At 40.0% G+C, this 27,727-nt stretch overlaps 1 protein-coding gene across 1 annotated transcript; it reads right to left on the bottom strand.

Moving 5' to 3' along the window:
* cdh5 (cadherin 5) lies at window positions 1–27,214 on the bottom strand. The gene is made up of 15 exons (XM_070841369.1): window positions 27,169–27,214; window positions 18,521–18,760; window positions 17,890–18,169; window positions 17,176–17,292; window positions 16,829–16,996; window positions 16,481–16,662; window positions 14,462–14,575; window positions 14,103–14,245; window positions 13,880–14,013; window positions 12,736–12,845; window positions 12,405–12,507; window positions 7,489–7,619; window positions 7,150–7,264; window positions 3,398–3,530; window positions 1–1,931 (listed from the first exon to the last, which is right to left on the bottom strand). Exons 2-15 carry the CDS (start codon window positions 18,758–18,760, stop codon window positions 1,547–1,549), a joined length of 2,355 nt encoding a protein of 784 aa, XP_070697470.1. The 5' UTR covers window positions 27,169–27,214; the 3' UTR covers window positions 1–1,546.
* Between the last annotated feature and the right edge of the window lie 513 nt (window positions 27,215–27,727).

Consider the following 27,727-nt stretch of genomic DNA (forward strand, 5'->3'; position numbering starts at 1 on the left):
ATTGCTGTAAGATTGCATTAAGGGTAGTAAATCCATATGCAATGGGAAGCGGGTATATCACAAAATAACTCACTAGACACAGAGACTGATGTAAGGTGTGAGTTTTCCATAACTGAACTTTCCTTTAAGACGCTTCTTTTTAGTATCACAGACAAAGCAAACACAACTGGCATCGTGCTGTGATCAAATAAGTCAAACGTCTTTGAGTTAAAACTCTTGTGGCTGCTCAAAGTTTCTCACGTCAAACAATAAACCCCTGGAGCAATCATATTTGCAAATCAAATCATCAACTTCAGATCAAAAATAAAATCACCTTGTTTGTTGCCCTTTTGTCAAATATATATATAAAAAAAACATCAAAGTTCGAAGAGATTACAGGCCCCCAATACCAAAGAGAAGAGTTAGTCAGAGAAAGTATGGCAGAAATCTCAAATTATAAATGACTTGCTTTGACATGCAACATTTTTCATCCCCAGCAGAGCAAAAATTAACTTCCATTTATATCTAAAACCCAAAAGTAGTTAATATACATAAATGAGCATATATCCAGATGACAAGTTGATGTGTTTTAATATGAGCCGGGGTATAAGACCATGCATGTTTCTATAATATTGTTTTTGTGGTAAATGGTGGCTTGGTGCCGATGTTTAATGGTCCCAATTTAGTTTATTTAAATACTACGAAATGTGCAGGACTGGTAGGGGTATATGTAGATTAATACAGGTGCATAGGAAGGTGGTGGTACTGGTGGTAAAAAGGGGGATGCAAAATGATGCTGTATGAAGGAGCTGAGACATGAAAAGGACATAAAGAATTTGAATAACGGAGTAACATCGCTGACCAGCAGTGTCCTGATTAACACATCAGTTGTTTAAGATAAACATTGATTGGCCACAAGTGGAGGTTTTGTCTGACTAAACTTTCAGATCCTCACAGGTTGCCTAAAAGTTATGTGTTATGATGTCGAGCATCACAACACTGTGACAGAATAAAACGAATCCACACAGTGTGAATCTCTTACTGTCACCACCATTTCTCTTGCAAATCTGTGAAGTGGTTTGTTCTCGCTCTCTCCTGTGGCGTCATGTCCTGATGTTACTTTAAAGGTCTTTCCAACATCTCCGCTGAGGAGGCCAAGGGCACCATGTCATCAAAAAAATTGATCTCCAAAAATTCCTTGTTTCAGCTTGTTGGATCCTTCTGGAGTTTGATGAATTTACTGACTGAGAGTGAACGGACGGAGGAAAACTAATGGATTTATTGAATTACACTTAATAACAAGAGTTAGTTGTTGTTACACGTGGAATCTAGAGCTAGAGAAGTCTTTGGAGAACACGGTTCTCTGCTAGATCAAAGATTCTTGTTCAGAAACAAAATGGACAGCATCAAAGCCTGCTTGTATGTGTGTGTAAATGTGTATATTTACCGCTTTTGACATTGTGTGGGTGCATTTCTATGGCTGTTTAAGATGTGTGGGTGTTTGGGTGTTTGGGTGTTTGTGTGCGTATTTTGGCGTATTCTATTCATGATTAGCAGATGGTCTACATCAGTATTGATGGTAGTAGTCAGGTCCATCCACACCGTACAGCTCAGCCAGGGTCCTGAACCTCGGCCCCCAGTCGCTCAGGAAGTCGTAATCCAAGTTCGAACCAGTGGAGGAACTTTCCAGAGAGCTGAGACTCCCAGCTAAAGACTCCGGTCCCTCGTAGCCATAGATGTGGAGAGTGTCGTACGGGAAGCCGTCTCTGTCGTGATCTGCCTCGTCTTTCTTCACCTCAATCATTGCGGCCATGTCGCCCTTACATGCTGTGGGTTGTGCGTGGTGGGGGGGTTTCTGGACCATAGCGTAGAGAGAGGGGTGGGGGTGGCGGTCCGGGTGGCGGAGCAGGGAGCCATCGTGACAAGCGGAAGAGAGGATTGACACATCGTAGCTAAAAGAGAGGTATACTGTGTTAGCTGGTTAACTCATCTAAGAATGGGATCTTGAGCTCAGTTGTTTTTATTCATAAGTAAATGTTAGTTTTCCAGGAGGTCATGAACATTTTCGATATAATACTTAATTCTATTTCACATCTAGGAAGCAAGATTTTATCTTAAAACATAACATACAAAAAACATGAAAGTCATCCTGAAAGCCCCAATCTAGCATATATTTAATGACATGAGAACATGTGAATTATAATTTCAGTTTACTTTCTGCTGCTTCACTTATTCATTATTAACTCTGCCTCTGCCTCTTACATTTGCAAGTGTTCACTACTTTCCCCAAACCATCATGACTTTTGACAGCATGCAGTGTGGTGCAGTTACCATGTATAGCTTATAGGATTATGTATGGTTTTAATATTATTTAATTATAGATAATATTAGATTCAGCTTAGGTTAAACTTTAATGAATTCTTTTGGGTAAACTGGGTCAGCAAATTGATGAATGCAGCAAAGTAAATAAATATTGCAAATGAGGAAAGTTAAAGGCAGAATGAGTAGCACTGGAGGAACCTCCTCCCCAACTCAATGGCACAAGTTGTCTTCCAAGAACGGAACCATTCTTGGTTTGGAGCAAACTTTGTCCACGTGGCGCTTTTCCAGTCTATCTTTGCCATTTCTCTAGCTTCCTCTTGGATGCATGTTTACAATCTGGCACCTGGTCGCTACATTTTTATAAAGTCTCACTCTTGCACGCTGTAACTGGCAGAGGGCTACACACCCAAAGGTTAGGTGGGAGAAACGTCTTGAACGCAGCAAAATAAGAAAACACAGGCAGAGAGCAGGATCACAGCAGATACAGACACCACCACACACATGATGATGCATTGTGCCTTTAACGGACTGTATCATTTTCTATTAAGTATAAAAAGTGAAAAATAATGTAAATAGAACATCGATACAAATTAATAAGCATGGTATTCGCTCTATTCATTTTTTAGATATAAGTATTAAAATACATGCAATATAAACAGATACATGAATTTTAAGTCAAATATTTACTACAAGTTTTGTTAATAAAGACTATTTCAATCCTTTGTTTTCAGATAATTTTTCATTCATTTTGTGAGAAGAGAAAGAATGATAGATATGATGATATATATGACCATCAATGATATATATATATATATATATATATATATATATATATATATATATATACTGTTGCCCATAAAGTTGGAATAAAATGTTTTTTACCTCTTCTCATGAAATGATTGTGACAATGTGATTTATTCTTGATAAGTAAAGTGTACATCTTCTCAACTTTACTGATCAAACTCTTCAAAACATATCACAGTGAAACTTAAACCACAACTAACCTTTGCAAACTGTGTATTCAGGCTTATTCTAACTTTATGGGCAACAGTGTATATTCTGATATATGTTTTTTGTTTTTTTTCCATCTACATACCCATTAGTGTCCATCTCTCCTCCCCCCTCCTCATCATATGTGACCAGCTGCTCGTGAATCTCCCCGCTGTTCTTCATACTGGCCAGAGTATCCTTCTGGTAGCGTTTCCTCATCACAAACAGGATCACTATGACTGAAAACCACAGCAGACTAAGGTTTAGTTTACAGCATATTTATTCGTTCTGTGCACGTTTTGTTGAATGTGAGTCATTTTTAACAGCACAACCATCAGCACAAGTCAAGAGAGTGTTGAATTTATTTGCTCACTTGAAGACAAAAGGGAAGAGGTAAATAAAACTGAACAAGAGAGGGGTTTTGACTGATAGTGATCAGTGCAGACAATCAAACGTTTGCAAGGCCTCAAATTGTACCTGGGTCAACCCTGACCATGCAAGATGAAAACATTCAAAAACGCACTCGAAGAAATCAGGAACAGGTAGATGAAGAAAAGAATGTATTCATGTGTAAAAACCTTTTTGTTGCATGTCTCATGTCTATAGCAAGAAGAAATAGTAGTTACTGCTAAAAATGGAGGGCATCCAAGGAAGAACACAAAAAAAGATTTTCCTGCCATCTTTCTTGCTGGACCACTTCTATGAATTTAAAAACACAAGAGAAATTAGGCCAAAACCAGAACAGAATAAGAATGGGGTTAGGAAACAAGTGAGGAGAGTGGAACGCTAATGAGGGAGTGACACAAGAAAACACAGGAGCAAGAATGAGGGGAGTAACTGAGGAGTGCATGGTTTAAGGTGCCTGAGACGTTTGCCTCGAGCATGAAAACCTCAAATGAATCTACTCAGCTAGAGACAAACAGATAACACAAAGAGAGACAAGAGAGGGGAGCATAAGAAACAGGAAGAAAGACTCAGGGGAAGTGGAAATGAGTATGAGAAAACAACATGAGAAAGAAAGGAAAAGGAAGAAAAATTGGACCTGGCAAATGACAAAGAAATAAACAATGGAGAGAGGCAGAAGGGGGTGAAAAGAGGTGAGGGCAAACAAAGTAAAGGAAGTAAGAGAGTGAGGACAAGAATGTTCAATAAGAGTCTTTAAAAAAGTCATTAGAAAATGCCTCAAACCGACATTTGTTGATGTTCAAGTGACGAGTAGGAATTATGACTCTTGTCTGTCAGGAGCAAAGATGGAGGTAATGTGACGTTGTTGTGGAGCCACAAAGGTCGCAGAAGAAGGAGGTCATGGTGGTTGGATGGATCAACAGTGTTTCCCACTGAGAGTCAGCGCTAGTTCCTGACACAAAACATCATCTTTCCCTAAGCCTAATCATTTTAGTTTTTGCCTAAATCTAACCAAATTTCACCAACCAAACCCAATTTCTTTTGTTTTAACTCACCGTCCGAGTTATAGGAAAGCAGAATAAAAGACACAAAGTAGAGTTTAAAGAACATATGACCTACGTTTCAGTGGTCATGGAGGTGAAAAATGGGGACAAGAAAGGAAAAGAACAAAAGAAAAAGAGAAACAAATAAGGAGAGCTGCCAACAACTGAGGGAGGAGGAAGTGGAAGAAAGAGGAGAAGAAATCAGGAGAGAAGACCGATGAGGAGAGGAAGGATACATTTGACATTAGATTAGTCTCCTCCGAGCCTCGATCCTGATATGAACCTCTTTGTCTCTCAGCGGACGGGCAGCATTAGCCATGCCTTTTAGTTGAGGGCGAGTGGGACTAATTTAAGTTTGCCTGGGAAACCAACAGATTAATCTTTTACAACACATGCTCTGCAGTTTAATAAGCTCTGGAGATATCAGACTTAGAGTGACGAGAAAAGAGAGGGGGAAAAAAGAAGCCCTGTCTTTGTATAGAAACGACTGAGAAAAATTTCTTTTCGTGTGTCAAACCCCACTTCTTGTGAGAAAATGCGTCGGTGAATGGGGAGTGCGGTAAATTGCTTTGGGCCCTGGCAGATAATGACAAGTGCATTAAATAGTTAATCTGGCCTGCGTTCGGGGTGTTTGATAAAGAGAAAGAGAAACAGAAAGGGGAAGAGAGGGAGGCAGAGAGAGAGAGACAGAGAGAGACAGAGAGAGACCCAGAGGGAAAGGGAAAGAGGAAGAGAGAGATGAAGGAAAAAACGGAGGGGAAAAGGCGCGATAGTGAAGGAGTGTATTAATAGTTAATAGGTTGAGTGTTTGGTGGTGTTTGATAAGCAGACGGCACCTAAAGAGCTGATAAACTCTCCTCATTACCACTCCTATTCTTCTGCTGCTTTTCCCACAATTCTCTTCTTCAGCGTCTCTTCCTTAACCTCTTTCTGTCTCACTCTGTCACTCAGTCCGTCTCATTCCACCTCTGTTCTCTGTCTCACTCGCTGCTCGTCTGTCTGCCTGTTTCAACCCTCTCCACCTCCCATATCTAAGACCAGATATAGGACTTTTTTTTTCCATCTGTCACTTCGCCTCCGTCCCTCTTAATTTTTAAGTTTTTCTTCTCTTTGCCTTTCTTCCTTAGCACTTCTCATCCCAGATCCCTCTTGTTTGGCCAACTATAACCAGCGTGCCTCTCATCTGACATGACAAGTGTCTCTTTTTCCCCAGAAAAAAGAAGCAGGGGGCGAAGGTATCAAAGAGAATATTGAGCTCACAACCGCAGGCATTATTTCCACATCCGCCACTGCATTATTCATAAAACCAACAACAAAGGGAGGGGAAACGTTCCCCACAAAACACAAACCTTATTTATCGCAAAGCAAGGGCAAGTGAATCTGTGCACATGCTCCAATCACTTAGCGCTTTTCCATCTATCATTGATGCTACCTTCTTGAATTCCTCTCAGAGAATAAGACCTCTGTGGGTGGGAGGTCTTTTGCACCTGTTTGTAAAATGACTGTAAAACAACCAAGACTTAAAAGGTAGATATCAATTCATCAACATTTTCACTCAAGTGTGTGTTTTTCTGCTCTGCCTCTGGTTCAAACTACAAAGGAAATGTGTATTTTAGAAACGCTTTTAGTACCGAAAAGCAGTGTTTGACCTCTGACCATCGCCTTAAAAACACACCTAACACCTTACTGGAGTCTGATTTAGCATTGAGCTTCTACAACACATTGTCAGACTCGTGATGGACAGTTTAAAAAGAAAAATACGGCCCAACCAGAGACATCGTTTTTTTTATTACATACATTCTTATTCCTTGTCCTGGCAGCCTTAGCCTTGAGCTGCTAGCTAAAAGCAGTGAGAAGGGTCGAGCTACAAAGGTCTGATAAGCTAACTTTTTCCTTACTCCACAACTCGGCAGATTCTTTTTTTTAATTTTTAAACCTCTAAACTTTCAACTCCTTGATGCTGACTAAAGTGATATCACTTAAGGCAATTTATCAGATTTCACACACCTCACTCTAGAGTCACAAAGGGCTTCATACAACTTTATATAACATTTGCAGTGGTATCCCCTAAAACCTTTGACAGACTTTGATGTGGAAAATTGGTGGAGCTCCCCCATAGGGTGCTGTTGGAGATGAAAAAAAAGGTCAGCAAAAAGCAGTTCTTCAGGTGCTTTTCCGAAGAACAAGAAAAAAAGATTGTCTCCACTCAGTTGAAAACACTGACAGATGACCTCTGAAAAGTGCTCAGAAAATCTATGTTAAATCCTAAATGGTAAATGGACTGTACTTTTATGACGCCTTTCTAGTCTTTTCGACCACTCAGAGTGCTTTAACACCACATTCACAGTCAGCCCCTAACACACTGTGAAAGAAGGAAAAAAGAAAAGAAAGAAAAACAACTTTATCTTACCCAGTATGGTCAGTATGCAGAGCAGAATGGCTATCAGGGCGTGAACACTCACTCCCATCCTTCGAGCACTAGCTTTGCACTGTGTAGGAATCCGTCTGGCATCACAGCGACACGACTACAACAGGCAGTACAAACAATCAATCAATCATTAGTTATATCGGTGAGTGGCATTAATTGATTCATCAGGCAGTGTTCATTTACTGAAGGCCCCTTTAAACCACACACTGCATGTGATTAGTGGTTTGCAATTCGTCCGTGAAATTATTTAAAATTCTCTGCTCTGAAATAATCTCAAGCACTTCGGTACATCAGAACCAACACACAAAAAAACACACAGACCTTAATTGCCAGTTTGGTGATACTGTTCTGGATGGGTTGTCCGCCATCACTGATGCGTACATCCACACTGTAATCATTGGGGTCATCCACGCTGAACGGACCCTGTTTCACCATGATGTCTGCTGTGCTGTCTTCAGAGAGAAGCATATAAATACACACAGTGAGAGTACGAAATATGACAACCACCTCAACAACACAAATCTACCTCCTTTCTGCAAAATCCATGTCTAATTTGTCTGACTCATCATTTCATCTCACTAAAGCGGATCTAATGTTCACCTGCTCGGTATACGGAGTCGTTAAAGTCTATTTATACAGCAAGCGTCTGTTTTACAGATAAAACAAGATATGAGAGCAAGAAGAGAGTCGTTACATAAAAGCAGACAGATCATTTGTGATTATCTGTCTGTTTGGTGTATTCGGGATTTGAGTCATTTAGGATTATAGATAATGGCAGCACCTTAAAAACCTGAAACTGTTACATCCTACATGATGCCCAGCATGTCGTAAATACATGCTTTGATGCACATTCTGTACTGTGCAGAGGACAATGTTGCGACTGGAAACGTCTGTCCAAAGACAATAAAGTCACTGATCATCTAAATGTAATGTGGCCAATTTGTGGCCAGGCAGGTGTCCAGATACACAACAAGCTAAAAGCCCAAGTGCACAAAAGGGAATAGGCCAAAACAAAAAAGCATAGAAATAACCAAAGCATGCTGAGCAGAACAGAGCAATGTCTCCTCAGCAGACCTGATCAACAATACAGTCATTAGTCAAATCCCCGGCAGGCAGAAGTTTCCTGCTGAGATGGGGGAGAACCTTTCTCCACAATATCCCACCGCTGGAGGAATTTCAGAGAACACAATGGCAGGAAACACGCTTGAGAACACTCAAACGTACCCAGACACACTGTGTTAAACTCTCGGACAAAGAAACATACAGCACAGGTCTGGTTTAAGGGCAGGTTTAGATAAAAACAACCAGGGTGTTGCTGACATTTGCACTTTGAATACAAATGATATTATATCTCTTGTCTTGGCTCAACAGTTTCATACCTCCTGAGAATTGTCACATTTTTAAAAACTGACTCTGATTCCACCATTTTCCACCATATATCCAATGATTTACAAATCATTGGAGCTACTTTCTCACCAAAAATACTTTTAATGAAAACAGGTCAATGTTTCTGTAGCGTTTATGTATTTTGAACACACAAATTAAATCCTATTTACGTCCATTATAAAGAATGCACCAGACCAGGCACTGCCTATTTTCTCTCTGAACAGGCGGTGCTAGATGCTTAATGACACAAGGACTACTCACAAGGCTACAGATAAACTGCTGTAGTTAACATACCGACACTATTCAGTCAAAATCATGGCCTCAATAGCTTAGTTCGCAGGCTTCCTAAGTGCCAGTCAGCAGTCATCTCATTAGCTCAGCACAAAAAGTCCATACAGCTGACAGATGATATCTAAAATCCTATTCTCAAACTAATTACACGGCGCGATGCTACTGGAGGTGAGTGAGAAGTGTTGGTTTCTAATTTGGGTAAACTGACCCTTTAATAGAAGTTCAAAATGTCTGACACCCAAATAAGGTTTATACAACCACCTCAGTGGGATCAGCGTTCCACTGTTGTGTACAAGACAGTCTCGGAAGGTGTGTGTGTGGGTGGACATATGTACAGATGAAGGCTTAACTACCTGAATAAAAGATGAAAACAGCTTTGCTCCTTCATCTCATCCCTCCTCTCCATCTCGTCTCCTGCTCCTTCTTTGTTTGAATTCATCTCCGTCTTGTCTCTCTGGATTTCTGTGTATTTCTCACTGTCCTGTCTATATTTCTTTTGTTCTCTCTATCCTTCTCTCCCTGCATCTAATTAGTCTTTTTCTCTCTTCATCTCTCTGTCGTCCTTCCTCCTCCTCCTCTCCCTTGTCTGTCTGGCATTAATGTAGTGAGCTTTCGTGTACCCGCCTGGTCTGAACATTGAGTCCTGTCACTTCACTGTGCAGCTACACCCAGACTGTGTGTGTGTGTGTGTGTGTGTGTGTGTGTGTGTGTGTGGATCCCATAATGAAAGCATAGTTGTTTTTTGCAAGTTTTAAAGAGCTGGTAGATGATAAATATTTTAAAAGCCCTCACTTTGCAGCTCTTGTTGCATACGTGCATGCGTGAAAGTAGTGTTTGGGTTTGTGTGATAAGTGATGTGAGGTGCTGTCAGATGATTTTTAGGGGTCATACTCCTGAACCACGGGGGAAAACAGAGGTTCAAACTGACAGCCAGTACTCATCAAACTCCCACCTCCTCTCCTTGCCTTGCCTCTCGCACCTTTTCCTCTCTCCTCTTCCTAGTTCACATTCCTCTTGTCTTCTATTAATTTCTCCGTCTTTTTCTGCTCCCGATCTCTTTTCCTCCTCTTACCCCCCCCCCCCTTTTGAAACCTTTCATTTAAACATTTAATGTTCCTGATGCCATCTCTCCTTATTTCATCATGTCCTCATCTCATCTCCTCCTCTTTAACCTCATTTCTTCATTCATTCCTTGTCCTTTTCTTCCCACTACTCATTTTCAGCCTGTTTTCTCCTCTCCCCTCATTTTCTCTCATTTCGTCTCCTCCCCCTTTTTTCTCCTCTTTCTTCCCCGTTTCTAATCTTCATTTCACACATTCCTTTTCCTGTTTTTGATTTTTCTTTGATTCTCACTTTTTCCCCTCTTTACTCCTTTTTCTTTCATAGCTCTATTTATTCTCCTGGTAGTCGCTCTTTATCATTCTCTGTCTTTTCTATTGGCCCCTCTCCTCATTTTTAGCCTGTTTTCTCCTCTCCCCTTATATTTATCCTATTTATTCTCCTTTTTATTTATCCTCCCATTTATTTGTACTCCTCTTTCCCCCTTTTCTTATCTTCCCTTCACATACTTCTGTCTTTGATTTTCCTGTCTTTTTTCTATTCTCTCACCTTTCTTGCTCCTTACTGTCTAACTCTTTATTTCACTCTCACCTCATTCATATTATTTTTCTTCAATTTTCCTTCCTCTATTTATCCTCTTATTTGTCCCTCTTTTATCATTCTCCCTCTGTTATATTTGCCCTCTCTCCTCATTTTAACACAGTCTCACTTTAATTTTACCCGTCTCCCTTAATCCCAATCTCTTCCTCTGGCCTCCTTTCATCTTTTCTTACACCTCTGCCTCATCTGTCTTTCCTTTTGCTCTCCTCCATCTTCCTCTTCCTTTTCTCCATCGGTTCAACATGTCAACCCCTCCAGGCACGAGAAGAGAGGAAATGGATGAGGCAAGTTCATGCCTTTTTTCCCTCTGTTTATCTTCCTTTCAATATGTTTCAAGTTTCACTTAAATTAAATAGTAACACTTCACCTAAATCTTTCATCCAAGTACCTAAGGCTTTCATCTATTCAGACTTTTAATATTTGACTAGAACAGTTGGTAACACTTTTCCTCGGGCTTTCATGTATTATAAGCGTACGTAATGATCAAAAATGATGAAAAGTGTTTTACTTGTGCCACTTTGTGTCCTAAGTTGAATAACCCAAATAGACTTTGGAAATCTGACGTAACAGAGCACCAACCTTTGCCTAAATATCAGTGTCTGGATCAAAGAAAATGTCTCTGCAGAGTTTCACGCCATCATCTGTGTCACAGTCTGTTTATTCGAGCTGACATTTTCTAACTTGTACATTTATATCAACACATTTTTAGACTCTAGATGCTTCCTTGAATTTAAAATAATCTTTCGGTCACAGAAAGCTCTCTTTTTATGTTGGGTATGATGGAGCTATCAGTTAAGAGCAGAATACAAGTGTCAACTGAAATATTTCAATTTGTCCAATACTGTGGCTTAAGATCAAACACCTGCAGATCTAATGACATTCCCATCAGTCTTTGTGCTTTCTTTTATTGCTTAGCAGCAAACTTTACAGTACTTACATGTTAAACATCAGCATGTTAGCATTCTCATTGAGAGCATGTTAGCATGCTGACATTAGCATTTAGGTCAAAGCACCACAGTGCGAGGTAGAGCTTCACAGAGCCCCTAGCATGACTATAGCCATGCTTACACGGATAAACAAATATACAATGGCCATATGCTGTAGATGTTTGGAGGAATGTATTGTATACTTGCTAGAAATCTCTGGATTTCATTCACTGGTGGCCTAAAAATAAAGACTTTGCAAGCTGCAAGTTAACAAAGAGAGCAACTAATGTGATTTTCCCAACCAGATGTTTTGACAGTATGACAATCCTGCATTTATTTCAAACATTTTGTTGTTTTAAGTCAAACTGAAATGAATAAGTTACATCAGTACACAAAGCAAAGTCAGTTTCATGTTCAATCAATAAAGCTTTTAAATTCAAGCTGTAGCCTTGCTTGAAGTTTGTTTTGTCTTTCATAGTTTTTGAAAAAGTCTAACACAATATACACATAATGAAAATGTACCTGCTCTCATGCATATTCCTAATAAAAAGTTGGCCCCTTACTGCAGTTTTCCACGTACATTTTTCCTTTTATTTTATTGTTAAAAGCGCCGCAGTAGCACTGTGAGTGATGTGTTCCTTTAACATCCTCAGCTGGGATGGGTTTAAAATCCAGAGTCAGCTACACGTCCACCAAGCTGCTTTCATTATTTTCATTATATGTTGTTGTGCATTCTAGACAGCACTTATGGTCCCAGACAGACTCTCCAAATCTCCCGTCTGGCTGGCAGAACCAAAGCATGCTTTGAGAAGTTAAAATAATTTCAACTTTCAGCAACAAAGCACTGCGCCTCAAATGGAGTTTCAGTTGTTGCATAGCAACAAGTGCCGAGGCCAGTGCTTTCCTCTGAGCATCGTTTAGAGCAACAAGCAAGAAAGAAAGGTAAATATGTGCTCAGTGCACACAAAGACTTACTGCCATAGTCTTTGATGGAGAAGTTGGAGCGCTCAGTGGCCAAACTGAAACTGAAGGAGGCTGGCTGGTCGTCTTTATCTAAGGCTCTCAAGGTTCCTATCACCTGAGGAAAATGACAAAAAAATAAACCTAATCCATCCTGGCCATAAAATTCATACTTGTTCATAATTGTTTATGAAGTGACCATGATAACCAATATGCAGTTTAAGGCACATATTATTATTGTTGCCATATATATATATTATTCCATCTTTCAAATATTGTGTGTAGTAGCACAGACTGCACATGACATTTTGAGAAATGTATCGTATAAATACTGTGTTCTTCTTACCGTGCCAGTGATGTCACTCTCGCACACAAAGATCTCATCCACAGCCAGTTCAGGCTTGTTATCATTGATGTCCTGAACAATAATGTTCACTTTCACAAATGACTCCAGCCCTGCAGAGGCGAGACAACAGCTCACGACTGACTGAAGTGTAATGATGGATGTTTGTTGCAGGGGACAATTTGCTATCTGTAGCACTGACTTATCTTGTTTTAACTACCTCACAGTGTGCTGACAATGGAAACAGTCAAAAGAAAAGACATGTTGGCGGGCTGCCTGCGAGGATTCTTTGGAGCAAATGCATGCAAATAGATGTAACTCCTATGATGTGGTGTAATCTTATTTAATGCATATGTTATACTCCATATGGAAAACATTTACACTTTATTAAGAAATCTCACAGAGTTTGAATTTTTCAATTCAAATTCTTGTTGTCACCTTTGTCTTGTATGGCTCACTTTGCACAGCTTGTCATTTACCATAATGTACAGATCTGACAGCGCATTGCCATGATACTGATCAGGTATGCGTACCTCTGCCTTTGATGGAGCTGATTTAGGTCAAGTGACTGAAAGGATTTCTATTTGTGAGCTCTTTGTTTGGCAACTTTTTTTGTCACATTAAAGCAGCTTTTACATTCATTTTACACCAGTGATGTTCTTTTTGAACATCCATCTTTCATTTCTCTTGTAACTATCTTTAGTGCAGTACATGTACTGTATATCGAGGAACTTGTCAAGCTCAGGGGACCATTGTGCTCCTTAAACATCGTGACAAGCCACTAAAATAGATCTCTGGATTTCATTCATTGCTGGTCTAAAAATATATAGTTTGGTTTGGAAGCTGCAAGAGAACAAAGGGACCTACTAATGTGATTTTCCTGCTTACTCTCTTCTTCCCGTGTGGGTCGACCAGGTGTTGTGGCAATATGTTAAAGCTATAAAAATCCCAGTTACACTCCCATCCTTCAATTAATGCAAAAGAGATACTCAATGAACAACAAGAATACAGCATGTTTTTTGGCCTCTCTAACTCCGTCCCTGTATGCACATTACTGCTGTTAGAGAAAACACATGGTTTCAATTTTTATCTTCTGAGGTTCTATTGTTTGAAGGAAACAGGATTAATAAACGAGCGTGTGACGTACCACTTGGCTCCTCCTGTGCCTTAACTTGAAACATGTGTGTGGCCTCCAGCTCTCGGTCCAACATCCTCAGGGTGGACAGTTGGCCAGTGAACGGGTTGATACTGATAGGACAGTCCTTGTCTAAGATGGAGTACCTAAACAGAAGCAACAGATCAGTGTAACAACCACTATGCAGGACTAGTACAATTATTTGCTCTTTTTAGTAGTTTGCACAGCATTGTACCGTATGCTCTTGTTGGCTCTGTCAGGATCTCTGGCTGTGACTGTTCCTATGTTGTTCACAATACGCTCTTCCACCACAGTGAACGTGTAAATGGGCTGGGAGAAGACCGGTGGCTCGTCCACATCCAACACCTTAATGTTTATCTGTCAATTCAAATTCATTCATAACAGTTTCAACAGATTTTGCTTGTTTACTTTTTGTGATATATAAATTTAAAAGTGACTTAGGAGCAGACCTTATGAGTAACATTATTTTCTTCCCACTGACACAGATAATCAGCTCAACTTTCCTGTCAGTAGAAAATTTCTGACAAGCAGGTTGGTAATATCCCTGGAGGACGATTGAAGTGGGATATTTACCTGGGCTGTGGTGACAGCACTGTTCACGTTGTCAGCAGGAGTGCGCAGATTTTTTAGGTTTTCTCGCACTTGGACTGTGAAAGTGTAGCTGTTTGTTGTCTCGTAGTCCAGAGCCTGGGGATCGCAGAAAGAGGTTAATAGGATTTCAGTCCACAACAAGTCAAAAATATTGATATATATATTGATAAGATCAGGATTGACATCCTTGCATGGATAACACGCTCAAGTTATTTAGCCCCTGTTGTGACAAATATGAATGTCCAAAGGTTCAGAGCCAAAAGGGCTGAGAACCACTAAGACAGAAGACTACAGGGCTCCCCCCAATCCTGCACACTGTTGTTTCAGACACACATATTCTTTTATTTTTTATGCATACTGTCAACAGAACAGCATGTTAACTTGTTGGTTGCAATAATTAAAGCAGTAGGTGCACTGGATTTCTCAGATATTTTGTTGCTCCCACAAGGGTTTGAAACTTGATTACATAACTAACCTTCAAGGCTCATTTCTACTTCTCATTGACATGCAGCTCGTATTCATGCTGTCTAGATCTGATGCAGCTGGAAATTTCTCTGTTCTCTCACCAAAATGCAATAAACTCACTCAACGTCACTTTCCCCCAATAACATAATGTTGTTGAGACTTGAGAACTTTCATGTCTACCTACGTCTTTAGTAAAGTCTTGCTACCCATTGATGAAGTTAAGGAGTTCCATATTTAGATTAATCCTCAGAAGTTTATATTCCCACATATCCTGCTCATGTTTTTAGACCAAGGACATATTGCATTTGCACTTTATTTTTTATGTGCTCAAATGCATCTCCTACCTTCGCCCTCAGTGCATTTACACCTGCATCTATTCACTGAGGACAGCTGTCGATGCCAGGTGTAAAAAGGTTTTAAATGTCACAACTCAGCTGAAACAACCTGGTTGAGCTCATACTGTGGATTTGAGAAACACAGCAAAACCGCCTTTTTCCCTTCACGCTAAACATGTTACTGTGCATGAAAATACCTCATACCTTTCACTTTTTCAGCATCTACACAAACTGAGAGTTGCATAGTGTTAGGGGTACACTTTCATGACAACAAATATATGGTGGCAAGCCATGCTTACCGTCACATTTCTGCTGGGATTATCATTCCCTTCCCCTGTATTAGAAATACCCTACTGTTCAGTTAAATGTTTTTCCTAGCAGACTTTTTTATCTTGGGATGGGACACCACAGGTAGACAGGAATATTCTGTTAACTGGATTATTCATGGTAACAGGGATACTCAGTTGCAGGGTATCAAAGGCATGTATAAACAGCTTAACAGGAATAAGACCTTAACCGTAGTGTGGCCGATAGCTGGCTTACTCTGTACGTGTAAACACAGCCGGTGAGAAAGATGAGAGGGGCTACAGAGCTGAGGGGCGAGTTGAGCAGAGAGAAGATTGTGGTGCGATTCGATTCCAGACCAGAGTGGGTACAAGCTATTACAGAGCTCATTTCATTAGAATACATTTTTGGCTCTCTGATGTCCTAAATACTTTATCTGAAGAGCACAATCCAGTCAAGTAAACCTGCTACAATTCCTGCAACCATAAATAGCTCTCCAGCCAGAAGGAGGCCAGTACTTTTGGATTTGAATTCTGCATTAAACATCAATGTCCTGCAAAAAAAAAAAAAATCTCACATTTGAAATTGCAATTTATATTTTTAATGTAATTGGTGCCAATGAGTGGCACAGGGTAGGGAGTGTAAGGACTAAACAGAAAACACATCTGATAGAGCTGTGTGAGCGTGTTAGACAAAAAAAAGATTGGGAGCGACTGTTCAAGTAGTACAGTAGTGCAGTAAAGTGGCAGCAAATTCAGTAAAGATGAAAATTTTAAAATCCAAATTAATCAGTAATCTCACTAAAAAAATCAACTGCAATAACCAAAAGCAAGGAATCTTATTGCTGATTCATTGCTTTAGGAAGTCTTAGCCTTGAGATATCATCTATTCGTCCGTTGTCACATCTGCTTCTTACCTGTTTGAGCATGAGGTTGCCATCCTTGTTAGGGCTGAGTTCAATATTAAACGTTCTGCTATTGTCATTTGGGATGATGAACATGGGTTCTTTGTTCTGAATCTGATCTCTGTCCTCCAAATCCAGAGTGCCGATCTTCTCATTCAGCTTGTGGTCCTCCGAAACCTGAAATTCGTATGTCTCTGAAGACAGAAAACACACATCAAGCATCATGTTGTGTATTTACAGTATGCAAAAGTATTGTGAACATTTCATAGGGATGTTATCATTGTAATATCTCCAGAGGATCATCTTCTTTCCTAATCATTATCATAGGCTTTCATATTACTCGAGCACTCTGTTCCTTACTTCGGGTGAAAGAAGCTATGTTGTCGTTGATGTCGGTGATGGTGATGGTGACAGAGGTGGTAGCTGTGCTGCCAGAGGCCATTCCCCTCATGTCCTGAGCTTTAACGACCACCACATACTGTCTCTTGGTTTCCTGGTCCAGAGTGTTTATCTTGCAGCTGATCACACCTGCAGAGGGACAGTGAGAGAGACAGACAGGGAGGGAGGGTGTTACCTTTGAAATCAGCCCTGAGTCATATTCAAGTAAAAATTCATCAACACCTCTGCTAGAGTAACTCGTTAAGGAAGAAAAAGACAATGTTGATGCAAGATAATAGTCACGGTGGATGTCAGCGTAGCAAGCCTACCTGTGATGCTGTCGATTTCAAAGGCAGAAAGGTCTTGGGTCAAAGAGTACCTAAGCTCTCCGTTAGCCGTGGTGGGGTCATCGGCATCAGTTGCCCTCACCTCAATTACTTTGGTTCCTAGATGAAGAACATAAATGTAAAAAGAAATGCATTATCAATAACACATCATGCTACAATGTAGAGTGTTTTGCAAAAATGTCTAAACAAAATCTTCTTGTATCGGCCATCATGGCTGTTCCACTGATTAATGCATTATGATTATGTCCTCAGATTGTGTTATTTAAGTCAGCAATGTGCCTTTTTTCACAGAGGGATGTGCTAATGATTGTGACAAGTGTTGACATTATGTTTCATTTTTCACAGTCTGGTCTATTTTCTATCAAAATTATCACTGGATAGTAAATGTCAAATACATACTCGCAGCATTAGAAACTTTATCCTGCAAGAATTTGTTTCATTTATGGTTTTGGGAACAATTAATTATTTTTTACATGTCCTTTCACTAAGTATGGGCTGGTTGGAACATATTAATGCTGTGGGTCTATAAAGCCTATTAAAGAAAGTGGAAGTTGGTCCATAAAAATAAACCTAATTTTACTCTGATCTCCCAATTCCATCCCACATTGAAAAATAAAAGCTGTGCGCACTTTTCATCTTGCTATCAAGTGCTGATGATCTTTTCTAAATAACTATTTTGACAGTAACCTTACTCACCTATCGAGGACCTCTCCATAATGGATCCATTATATGGTCTGGGGAAAACAGGGCTGTTGTCATTGATATCCGTCACCTGGACAACAAAGTCTCCAGAGTCCTCTATCAGATTGTTGTTCCCATCGTACATCTTGGCAGTCAAATGGTACGCATTCTTCTCCTCTCGGTCCAGAGATCTGGTGACAAACAGGTCTCCTTTGCGATCCACAGTGAAGATGGTGTTTGCTCCCTCACCATCTATTTTAAAACTCTTCACCTCCACTTTCTGGCTTGATTTAAGCTGTGAAAGAAAACACAGAAATACAGATGACTGTCTCACAGTTTTCAGATTTTTCTCAGCTGCAGTGAAAACTCAAACCAATAAATTCCCACAAATAAGTCTTGCAAAATTGCTTAGATATTTATCAAAGAGCTGGTTAGCAATATGTTAATGCCCCAGATTCTTGGCATGCTACAACATCAAACTGAATGGAAGTGAAAACAATAGATTTTCTTTCCCATCACACAGTCATGGCAAGTACGTTATTGAGCATTTAAAGGCTGAGCTGTAGCCATAGATGGGCCCAGAAAGTAGACCAGAAACATTAGGGGGACTCTTCTCACATTGCTGTAGATGCTGATGTTAACCTACCTGTCCTATCTTGTAAGCGATGGGTGCAGGTTTCTCCTCTTCCACATAAAGAGAGTTCCAGATCCAGTCTCTCTTCGTCCTGAACAGGACAGGATGGGACTCCTTCTTCACAATCTTAACAGGGCCTCGCTTCTCTGCTTCTACCACGGGAAAGCTAGAGTCTTCAGCAACAGTGGGAGAGAAGGACAAGGCCACAGAGGCCATAAGCCCCATAGTCCACAGCTGGAGCCAAGCCATCATCTAGGACAGAAAGGGGAGAGAAATGAGGGAAATGAGGGGATAGAGAGGGGGAGAGGAATGAATAAGGGAGAGAGAAGGAAGAGGCAAGACCGGAATAAGCGATGTGAGGAAGCAGAGAGGAATATGGAAGGAGAGGAAATGAGAGAGGAGAGAGGGAGCAAAAAAGAAGAGAGGAGATCGCATTAAAACCACTTATCAGCCGTGGACAGACCCTTTCACTGTGCCAGGGTGAGACTCAGAGTGAAGGCCAAGGACTCACTGTCCCCTTACAGTGTGCCACTGAGCTCGAGGTCTAGCTATCATTTAGGACCAGGGCTCTTAAACCTTTTCAGCCTGGGACCCAAATGAAACATTTAGCCTCTCATCATGGGACCTGGGCTGAGGCATATCACTACTGTGGTCGTATGGGGATCTATTAAACATAGGCCTGTGACCCATTTTAGGTCCTGACCCACTGGTGTAGCATGAGAGAGAGACGGAAACAGAAAGAGACAGACAGACAGAGACGGAGAGGGGAGATGACATTAAAACCACTTAGGATGTCTGTCTTTATCAGCCATTAGAAAGGCCATTTTCCATAAAGGGACTGTTTGACATTTTGAATTTTTGATGAGTATTTCTTTCTTTTTCATTTTAATACAGCACATCAAATTGTGAAAAAAGCATAAAGAGTCTGCATATGACACAGTGAGGGCTTTGTTGCTAATACCAATTTTTGAAATCCAGGATTATTAGAGAAGGATGGGTCAGTTTTAGACAATGATTTTAAAGTCAAATACGATCATGTTACCACAAACATTAGCAATACGTCAAAGAAAATGCAGCCTTCTCACATGTATTAAGACAGCTGCGTTTGCACAACAAGGGGCCCAACACAGAGAGCTCCAACACATGCCGTCGGTCAGCAAAAAGGTTCTTAACATAGTGCAATATCATATAGCAACAGACTATACAGAGGGGACACATCCTGGTACAATATGGAGGGTGTAATTCTACTGTTTACCTTAAAGATTGTTGAGATCACCAAAGTCTGCAAAGAGCATGACTGTCCATCCAACAGATATGAAGATATCTAAACCTAAACTACCAACTAGCCGGTGGTTCTATAGGGAAAATCAGTTCGTGATTTGTATTTGTGTGGTGAATGTCTGTGCAAAATTTACAATCCACCCAGTAGGTGTTGAGATGTTTCAGTCAGGACTAAAGTGGTGAAACCATCGACCAGCACACTGGAAAAATCACAGCAATGTTTATTCAACTGCATTTTAAATATCGCAGATTGTTAGAAGGATGACCCAACTTAACTTATAATCAAAAGTATGTTTTAAACCAACTTGAGTCCGACTCCATGAACGGCCCCATATGATTAGACACAGTTGACTGCCAAGGGCTGTCTTCCTATATCAGTGGTCTCACATAATAAACATCATTAATGTATCACATAAAAAAGATTCACAATATTCATTAACTTGACTAAAACAGACTAAATTGCACTAAGCCGAGGGTATAATTCATTTTCAAGTTAAAAATTTCTAAAATTTAAACTTAACTCATCTGATTTATGGCTTTTGACTGATTACAAGTTAGAAAATGTTTCACTGTCTTGCATCACTTGCTCCTGCCTGCAAGCCATTTTAGAACTATTTAACCAAAATAAAAATGTATAAGGCACACAAACACCAGCGGTGTGGTACACATTAGCTTTTCCTTCCATTCTTTCTTTACTGTCTCACCCTCTCTGTATGTCTCTATGTCTCCCTCATGGTTCACGTCTCCCCCCACTGGGCTCTATCTAATAAAGCAGAAATGCCAGGGAAATAATCTTCAAAACACTTTAGCCTATATGTGCTCTGTACTCCAGTAGATATCTCAGCGCAGCCCTGTGCCATCCCTGTAGACAGATTAGTGCATTTTATTGTCTTCCAGCCATTAGCAGCAGGGAGGGAGAAAGAGAGATTACGATGAGGGGATTATACCGGCACAAAGTCTTCTCCCTCTAATGGCCTAATCTCGTATTCTGCTGACCTCCGCTGACCTCTTCACACGGCTCCCCACAAATCAGCTCAAACAAAGAGTCAACAGTGTTTTTTGGCCTTTAGTTTGCATTCCTTTGTTTGGGTTTTATTTTTCCTCTTGTGCTTTTCTTTGTTAAATTTCCTTTCAGGACTAAATTAATTAAACAGAAATGCATAATCTATTATTGCAATTTACTGTGGACTTCTGAATGGCAGTGTGAGTGGTTAGAGGCAGTGCATTTGTGTAGTGCCAGTAAATATCTGTGTTTTCTGTCTGTGGACACCATATCTCTGGTAATAAGCAGAAAACCATGCCTTCTAATCTCAGTAGCTAATATCTTCCTCTTACTTCAACACTTTGTTCTTTCTCAATAACAAAGACACTTTTTGCCATCCATTTTGCATACCTCTGTTTCACCAACGTATTTATCAATTCAGAATTTCATTATTTTAAAGTAATACTTCTGGTATGCCCTTAATTCAACAAATTGATGCCATTTATCAGTTTGCACCATGCTATGCTAATACATAAATTCTTATCTCAATCTTGTTGTCACATCCGTCCTTTCTACTTTCATATATGATGCTTCAGAAACACCTGACATAACATATAAAATCTACTGAGTAGACTGTCAATGCTGACGAAAATGTTTAAACGACTTAAGGCTAACCCTTTGAGATAAGATCTGAATGGCTTTTTTCCTTTCATTTCAAAGCAGGTTCATGGACATACATTTGTGTGTATGACTCACAAATGAATGAGCCATAGAGTGGTGGCACAAAGTGATTTATTCACCATTCTCTGTACATCCCACGTGCACTTTGCACATTTAGCTAGTTGCTGATGTTGTTTCTACCATCAACTATCATTGGAGAAACACCATCACAGCAACAGGAAATAATAATAATAATAAATCATTGCCTTGAAACATGCTAATTGGAGGGATCTTGTAAATCAAATATCTTTGACTGCCATTTCTTTCTTTGTTTCCTTAGATATCAGTGTATTTGGGCTCATTTGGCAGTAATATCTTCTTTTTTATGTGGTGTCTTTGAATCGTTTTTAGCTTTTCTCAAAACATTTGCACACATTACAGAGGTTGATAGTAACTAAGTGATTCTATTCACTCCTCACTTAAAAACTTCACAGCAAAATGCGGCTACTGTCTAAGACCAAACATGCTTCCTGCCAGTGTCCTGCAGTGTCCTTCTCTTCTTAGATTTTACTGTGCGTCAACCCGTATCCTTCCTCTCAACATGTTCTGGACAAACAAAGAAATCCCAGCCTGTGCTGAACATGTATGTTCTCACGCAGTAGCTTCCAAAAACATGGGCCCGCAGAGAGGAGACCTCAAATGACTTTCAAGATAACGAAAATCAACCCAGCAGAGTCTGTTATTTATATTCTTACATAGAAATTCCCTGGAATCACCAAAGTTGAGTTGTCTAACTTTTACTGACACATAACTGAGGCTGTTTAATAGACTAAACTTGAGCATGGAGTCCATTTTAGATAAAAAGGTTGTGTCAAAACTATGATTTTGTCAAATAAATGTGTTTTTTTATATTTCTGGATTTAGTGTGAGAGAGATTGCAGTAATAGATTAGAGGAGGAAAAAGCAAAGAATGGGAGGTTTGTCCACATGATCAAACGTTTATCAAAAACTCACAATAAAATATTAATGTCATGTGATGAATTCATGCATTAGTTGTCCATTTCATTTGCACTTTAAAACAAATGAGTGAATCAAACATTGCCATTGGTTTGCTGTCTGTATTCAAACACCTGTTTGTTTTTACTTACATTGCTGCTCATGTTGTTGGTCCCCAATACAGTGAGACGTAAGAACATGATTAATGTAAATCGACTAAAAACTGTATTGAGTTTGAGTTGAAAGAAAAATAATATTTTCAACCCAGAACCTCACCAAACATTCACCATGGCAATATTATTTGTATTGGATCAATAATAGATCATACAGCTTGACTCAGAACCCAGAATTTAACATCTTACTCACACACATAAAACAACATCCTTTGACTGACTTCCACACACACAAACATCAGTAATTCCTGTGATGACAAATCCATTGGGGGCATTTTCCCTAAAAGGGCATTTTTTAAAACTGCATTTGATTCTTCAGTGGGCAGCGTCTTACTCCCCCTTTATCAGCAACAGGAAGTGTAAACACAATGCCTTCTGGGAAATGCCGTCGGGTGTGTTAATGAAGGGTCATCATTAGTGAGCAGACACACCCTTCCTGGTATTCAGCTGCTGCTCACTGCATGTCTGTCTTTTAGTTTCTGTCTGTGTCACAAATTGTGTTTTTCTCATTCATTGGTTTCTTTCTTGCCTCGTGCTGCCTCACACGTTTGGTCTCACTCTTCCTTCCACTTATTCATCCTTTTCTTTCCTGCTTGTTCTTTCACTGCTCATTCTTTCAAAATTTCTGTACCTTCAAATTTTTCCACTTCTCTCAAGTTAAATCTCTCAAGGTGAGAACTGCACGTCTCATTTCTCACAGTCTATTTCTGCCTCATGTCTATCAGTCCTCCTTTGTCCTTTTCTCACCTTTACTTCTCCATCTCCTCTACTTTTTCATCCCTGTCACTCTCTCTACCTCACCTTAAAAGCAGATTTAGCACCTTATAAAATGGTGCGAAAGATAAACACACCAATACACATGGTTTAACTATTTTCTTTAGTCTCAATAAATCCTTTTTTGTCTTTTAAACTGTAGAGGGAGTACGGACAGATGTATGGAAAGTGACAAGAGTCTTGATCATGATCAAGAAAATGTTGATAAAGTTTAGATTTTAGTTTATAGATTTTTTTGTGTCTGCCATTTTTGTAGCTGTATATGATAACCACCTTTTCCATTTTTCTCTCAACTGCAAGCATCACGCATGCAAAAGTTACTTAAGTTATTTATGGCATCATTTATCAAAGACATCTCTCAGACGTATGAAGAATAAATAACATCCAGGAATATCTGTAATAACATCTGTACATTGTCCGCAGGCAAGAGAGTGTGTGTGTGAGTGCGTCGGAGGAGTAGAGATACAGTTGTCATTCTCCGGGATGTTTTGTGACTGGCAGACAGGTCTGACCCAGTTTCACTCAACCAAAGGCTAAAGGATAGAAACGAGTCAACAAGACTTCATAATCTTAGCTGTTGCTGAAGGGTCGCTGAAGTTCGTGCTCAAGTCTGGTTGAGTCGTTACTGTGTTTTAAAGATAGAAATACAATTCACCAATGATGAAATGTGAGAAGATCTATATGTAATTCATCATATCTTGGACACTGCTGAGTGGTACATCTGTCATTTCTCCTCTGTCTGGATGCTGATTGAGTGAATTTCACCCCCTCTGTCTTTTAACTTTACAAGATTATGTATTTTTGTTCCACCAAAGGATAAGTCTAAGCATCAATGGTGTGTCATTGAATAAATCCGTCCAACACTTTGGTCTGAAGGAAACTGGCCAGGTTGCTATGAAGTTGTGAGTGTTTTTGCTATGGCTATTCGCCATCCCCAGAGGATGATTCCTAAAGATTTTGATGACTCCATGAAAGTACAGTAACTCTAACATCAAGTCGAGGCCTCAATGTTTAATTATACACAGCAAATACAAATATCTAAGTAGATAACCATGTAATATATATTGAGCTCCTTCATGCTCCCCAGATGATAAACCTTTTCCATTTTATACAATATTTAAGTGCTATTCTTGGAGCAAAATATCAACATTTTAGATAACTGAGATAACTTCTGGTTGGATTGCCATGAAGTTGGGTTAGGTTGATGACGTTAGGTTATTCATGGCCCCAGAGGATGAACCCTGTCAACTTTGATGATCACATGACCTTTTATCAAGCACTACCTTTACATGAAGATTCATACATGCACACAAGATAGCCTGCTGCATAATGGAACAGGCTGGCTACCATGACATTTGCTGTTACTCCTCAGAGGAATAACCTGTTTAAATTTTACTGACTATATGACCTGTTCTTTAGAAGCGATCCAGTCAAATTTGACCTAACTAGGCCTGCTACTGGTAAGGCTACGAGAACAACAAAATCATGTCTGTGGTTCATCCTGTCCAACACGTACGAGCACATCAGCCTAAGCACTAGAGGACTTCAGCCTTAAAGTCTGGTTACATAAAAATCTGTCTCAAAATGCTGTCTTTGACACAGTTTAGTCTACTTAAGTCTACTTTTACTACCCTAAAATCAGGAGTTTGTTTATTTGTGAATATGTGGCACAGGAAGTGATTTCACTGCCTGGAATCTGTGGTATTCAACTGAGGAAGACTGTTGTGTGTGTCTGTCGTTGAGATTAAAACATGTTTAATCACAGAACAGCTTCTAACAATCTGTCTGCCAGCAAGTTACACCAGGAAACACTACTACTCACACGCACACACGCACACACACACACACACACACACACACACACACACACACACACACACACACACTCTGTCCTTACTGACACGGTCATGTCACAGAGTGTACTAATGCTCTGATTGGTGTTCCTGCATTTTAATTCTATTTTCTTTCGCAATCAGACAATTTCACTTTTATTAAAGCGAACCGGTTATGAATGATGTCGACCAGCTTTTCAAATTGACAGTAATGACCAACAGTCATCTGAAAATAATTTAAATCCGCATTGGTTTTGGCTCAGCTGTCAGCCTCTGCCTCTGCTGAAGGTGAAATTTCCAACTGAAGCACCTCCAAACAGCGAAAATGTCAAAGAAGCCCAGCTATGAGGGATCAAGATTTTCCCGAGAGGCCAGTTTGCAGCATTTGAAAGCATAACATGTTCCATATTGACTTGAGGTGGAGCTGGAGCTATGGACCAATCGGGTGAGCCTACAAGTACATTCAACCCATTCCCGATGAATTTCAGGACATTTAATTTCTCTTTTTCCTACTGACTTCAGCTATTTTAGATGAATTCACATGTATTATGTTGAATGTACTGCCATGGATGGTGTATGTCCTTACTGCTCTATTCCCTGGAGATGGGATGTTAAACTGACCAACAAATATTTATAAAAAAAACCTAAAACCCGTTCAAATACAAGCATAGTATATTCTGTTAAATACAGACTACAGGTCAGTCACTGAAAATACAACCATAACTGGGTCTTTCAGTTGTAATCAGTGACTTCAGCTGAGCTAACCTCGCCACAGCTGGACAGCTTGTCAACCACTCTGACATATATCTGAATGAATGAATGGCTCTAATCATGAATCTTGTGTTTGTATCTGTGTGTCTGTGTGTGTGTGGGAGGTTGAAGTCTCCCAGATGGCGCCCAAAGGATTTTCCCTGATAGTTCCCTCTCTAGGAATTAGACCACTGGGTTTAGTTGCATCGACGGCTTTCGACGTAACATCTAAATCAAATCACTCTGGGCCATGATATGAAGATCCACAGTGAAAATCCATAAACACAAACAAAATAACAGAAACACTTTCCTGTGTAAGGAATCCAGGACAGCTACACCACGAACTACAGCATCAGAAATTATCGGAAACAAAACTTGTCTTTACAGAAAAACATAGGGAAAAACATAGTCTCACATTAGTGAGATTTTGTCATAAGGTGTAATTGTGTCCAAAGGAAATAAACCACAGAATGACATAAAAAAAAAAGTTGTGTATGTATCGCAGGGAAGACTTCAACTGACAAAATGACACCACTCAACTGACAAGATCTTCACCACTTTGGAAATATTAAATGGTGTCATCAATACTTCATAGCCACATCAACTTGACAAGAATTTGACAGTTGCTTTTTTTTTTTTCTATGTGTAACTCTTCAAAATGAACAGCCAAAGAACTCCTGGTGAATTTAGTTTGCTTTTCTTTTTCAGATCATCCTGTATCATCTTAATGGTCACAGCCGTCCGTCTTCAGGAATGACAGTCCAGCCTCTGGGGCGGGGGCCAGTGCTCAATTACAGCATTCAAATCTACACCGCGCTGTCCGAGATCATTTGCATAACATATGTGAACAGTGACAGCGGCCGACAGCCTGTCCTTAAAGGGGTTATAAGCGTCATTTCAAGCTATTTCGGTACCTTCATCTACACAGTCTGACCGGTATTCATGAGGGTTTCACCCTGGAGTGACTGGGAAAGTAGCCTGAAGCATTTTCAAAGGATCTGGGTTACATTTTATGTCTATGCTGATTTTCAATCAGAGGAAAATGCATATTCACACTCCCATTTGCTGAATAGAAAAGCTCTGCATAAATTTATTTGTCCATTTGTCTCTTCTTTAGTTTAGCGTGTGCTCACATATTTGTTATCTAGGCACACTGCGTAATCAGTATTTCCCTTTCAATTTTCCCAACCCAGACAGAAAAAGAAAACTTACCACACAAACAGAAAGTCCAAGCCAAGTAGACTTCTAACTGTTGATCAGATCTTTGTCTTGCTACAAAATGAAGCCCAAATAATGCTCAACAGGGAGTATAACCACCTCCTGATTTAGCTTTGCCTCTTCTTCGCTCTCGTTGGTTTTTTTCTGATGTCGAAAGAGAACAGCAGGTGTTGTTGTACGGGCAGGGATTTCTCTCTGGGCTTGATTTTGACCAGGTTTGTGTACAAATCCTTTTCTGGACAGTGGACCAGATGATAAGATAAGTCTGTGTTGATGCCTCTTGAATGAAAACGTATCCCAGAGTTGAATTTCCAATGATAGACCTACGCAATCTCAGCAGGTAATCACGAAGATATCTCTCTGTTGAGTCTGTAGGTTTTTTCTCAAACTGGTAAAAACACCAGTTGTTCCAGCTCTGAAGTTTGTCACCCAAAAATGTCTTTGCCCTGTTTTCCCTCCTCAGGTTGTTGAGGTTTCCCCTCAGGAGTCCAACAGGTTTTCAGTCTCTTTTGCTCTTTTTCCTCCTATCGCCTCTGATGTGGTTTTCTCATCC

Source organism: Pempheris klunzingeri, chromosome 12, assembly GCF_042242105.1.
Source record: "Pempheris klunzingeri isolate RE-2024b chromosome 12, fPemKlu1.hap1, whole genome shotgun sequence".
Classification (NCBI taxonomy): domain Eukaryota; kingdom Metazoa; phylum Chordata; class Actinopteri; order Acropomatiformes; family Pempheridae; genus Pempheris; species Pempheris klunzingeri.